At 34.9% G+C, this 2,550-nt stretch overlaps 1 protein-coding gene and 1 long non-coding RNA gene across 6 annotated transcripts in view; one reads left to right on the forward strand and one right to left on the reverse strand.

Moving 5' to 3' along the window:
* LOC106881835 (oxysterol-binding protein-related protein 8) overlaps positions 1-2,550 on the forward strand; it is a 135,528-nt gene that overhangs the window by 104,130 nt on the left and 28,848 nt on the right. For all 4 annotated transcript variants that reach the window (XM_052968685.1, XM_052968686.1, XM_052968687.1 and 1 more), the window contains one exon: positions 1,932-2,029. In XM_052968685.1, the coding sequence (XP_052824645.1) occupies positions 1,932-2,029 (98 nt within the window). The remainder of the gene's footprint in view (positions 1-1,931; positions 2,030-2,550) is intronic.
* Positions 1-2,550, reverse strand: part of LOC128248122 (uncharacterized) — a 124,008-nt gene that overhangs the window by 89,809 nt on the left and 31,649 nt on the right. The gene's annotated exons all lie outside the window — the stretch shown is intronic.

Consider the following 2,550-nt stretch of genomic DNA (forward strand, 5'->3'; position numbering starts at 1 on the left):
CTCTTCCTGAGTAGTGGATCAACCAACTAAACAGAGGATTCCAAGGTGGCAAACGTAAACCAAGACAGGAAAGATTGGACAGTGAAAACAACATAAAAAAGCCGTACGGCCAAACGCGAATCTGATGTAGAACGCTAGTAGTTTGTCTTGCCTTCACACCGGCTGGAGTGAAAAGAAAGTTGACCACAGGTCACACGAGAGCAGAGAGGATGGTGGAGGGAGGAAGTGGAACAAGGAGGAAGAAACAGGAGTGTATAGCAGTGAAGTAGAAGTTAGAATAACAGAAAGAAGCAGAGCGAGACGGGGAGATGGGTAAGAAGAAAGATAGATAGGTAGATAGAGGGATAGATAGAAAGATAGAGGAAGACAGATAGAAAAATAGATATATATATATCAGAGGAAGCACATTAATATGAAACAAGGTGAAAAAAAATAGTACTCGAATACCAGAGGGAGAGTAATATGCTTTATTAATTAAACTGCAAAACATCACAAAAACTGTTACTCAGTTTCATGTTCCCATTCGTTGGAAACAGTTTTTGTGATGTCTTTGCAGCAAGTCCACATCCCATTCATATGGTCAGTGCATCAGAGCCAAGTTCCTTCATTGGCTGTTAGGTTTGTTCAGATTGACCAATTTCCTACACAGGCAGCCTTTTCTATAGCTATCAAGTCATGTTTCTTTTTGTGTATAAATTTATAAATGAGAAATTGCACACACACACACACGCACGCACATATATAGTTCGAATTTACAGAAAGCAAAAAACAAAGACAGGTGAGGGAACAACTAACAGGTGTGCATTAGTTTGATGCTCAGAAAGAATGGAAAAGTCTTTGATGTTTCAAGCCAATGTTCTTTGACAGAAAGAGATGAGAGGGAAAAAGGGAGAGAGAGAAAAATGTTTTGTGATTAACCTATGCACAAACACACAAACACATGTAATTCTCTAGCTGATCCAGACTTCTGAGGTATATCGTGATGGATTGATGATGTTGCTAATCAGTCACAAAAATAAACTCTGAGTGAGTGCACCGATCATCAAGGCTATTCCAGCTAGGACTTTCTCATCTCTCTTTGGGCAATATGTATTGCTGACTGCCATATCTAATGTGTCCCTTTTCTTAAGGTTGTATATGTATCGAAGGAGATTTGGCTCCTTTTTGTTTCTGCAAATCAAGTAACCATGTATGGAAGCCTGTTATGTTCATGTATGTATTTGTGCATATGTGCTCTCTCTTTGTGTAGTTAATAAGGAAGCATAATAGTTGTGATATTAAGGTACGGGTCTATTGGCCAGATCAAGATATGTTCAAATCTTACAAGAGCGATTGTGTTTTGTCCATGAATAAGGCCCATAACTCTGCTCATTCCAGTTTGCCTGACCGATAAGAAACAGACTTTTCTTTTGACTTCATTACTTTGTAATTGGTCAATTCTAGAAGCTGATTGAAGCAAAAGATTAGAAAAAGAAGAAAAGAAGCAGCTAAACAATCCTGTGCATGTGAATATTGGAAATGGATTTAAAACAACAACCAAAGTTTATTTTATTCTGAACTCTTGGAGATTGACAGCACTGAGCAAATCTACTTAGAAACTGATGAAGTATTAGGAAACAAATTGTGAATGCTATTTAGTGCAAGACCTTGGAAAAAGGAGAGAGAAAATTCTGAAGCAGTGAGAGCTAAAACCAGGCAGGGGATTAGAATGGAGCCAACAAGTTCAGAAGACATATCAGTTCATCGAAATAATACTAGAAGGCACAGAAAGCAAGCCTAATCAACTTCCGGTTGTTGGAATGGTTAAATATTTATGTTAGTTAGATATTTTAGAATGTGTGTAAAATGATTGATTTTTTTATGGTAACAATCTAAGATAAATATTAAACTAAGGTACATATTTATCTTTTTTTTTTCTTTTACCTTTGCAGGGATATTGATTGGTACTCTGACCATGGAAATGGGAGGCAAAGTCTGTATAAACTGTCCTAAAACAACATATAGATGTGAATTAGAATTCAAGTTAAAAGTGAGTTAAAACATTTTTGTCTTTTTTTTCTTTCTTGTCTTGCTATTTTCTCAACAGCATATGTATGGTTGTCAGTTTCTCTTGTATATGTGTGTGTGTGTGTGTGTATGTATGTATGTATATTGCATTTGGAACTCAGCAGTGGATGTGCAGGACCATCAGGGGAATATCTTATTGCACTCTATTACAGAGATGAAATAATCTAGATGGAGCTCTATTTCATATAATAGTAGTCATGTATCTAACTCTACAATCAAGATATATTATATATATATGTATATATGTATAGTTTTAGAGAAAAGAACCAAGGTTCATGAACTCATCAATGAAAATCCACAGTCATATGTAGAAAATTAATAAGTAAAAGCACAATAAATAAGTAGAATATAAAAATATAAATTTTTGTTAGTTCATAATTATAAACTTAATTTAATTTTAATTTGTAATAAATTGAATTGAATTGAGTTTTTACCTGCCAATTTGGATTTTTATCCCTAATATTATTGTTATATATATGTGTG

This window comes from Octopus bimaculoides, chromosome 6, assembly GCF_001194135.2.
Source record: "Octopus bimaculoides isolate UCB-OBI-ISO-001 chromosome 6, ASM119413v2, whole genome shotgun sequence".
Lineage (NCBI taxonomy): Eukaryota > Metazoa > Mollusca > Cephalopoda > Octopoda > Octopodidae > Octopus > Octopus bimaculoides.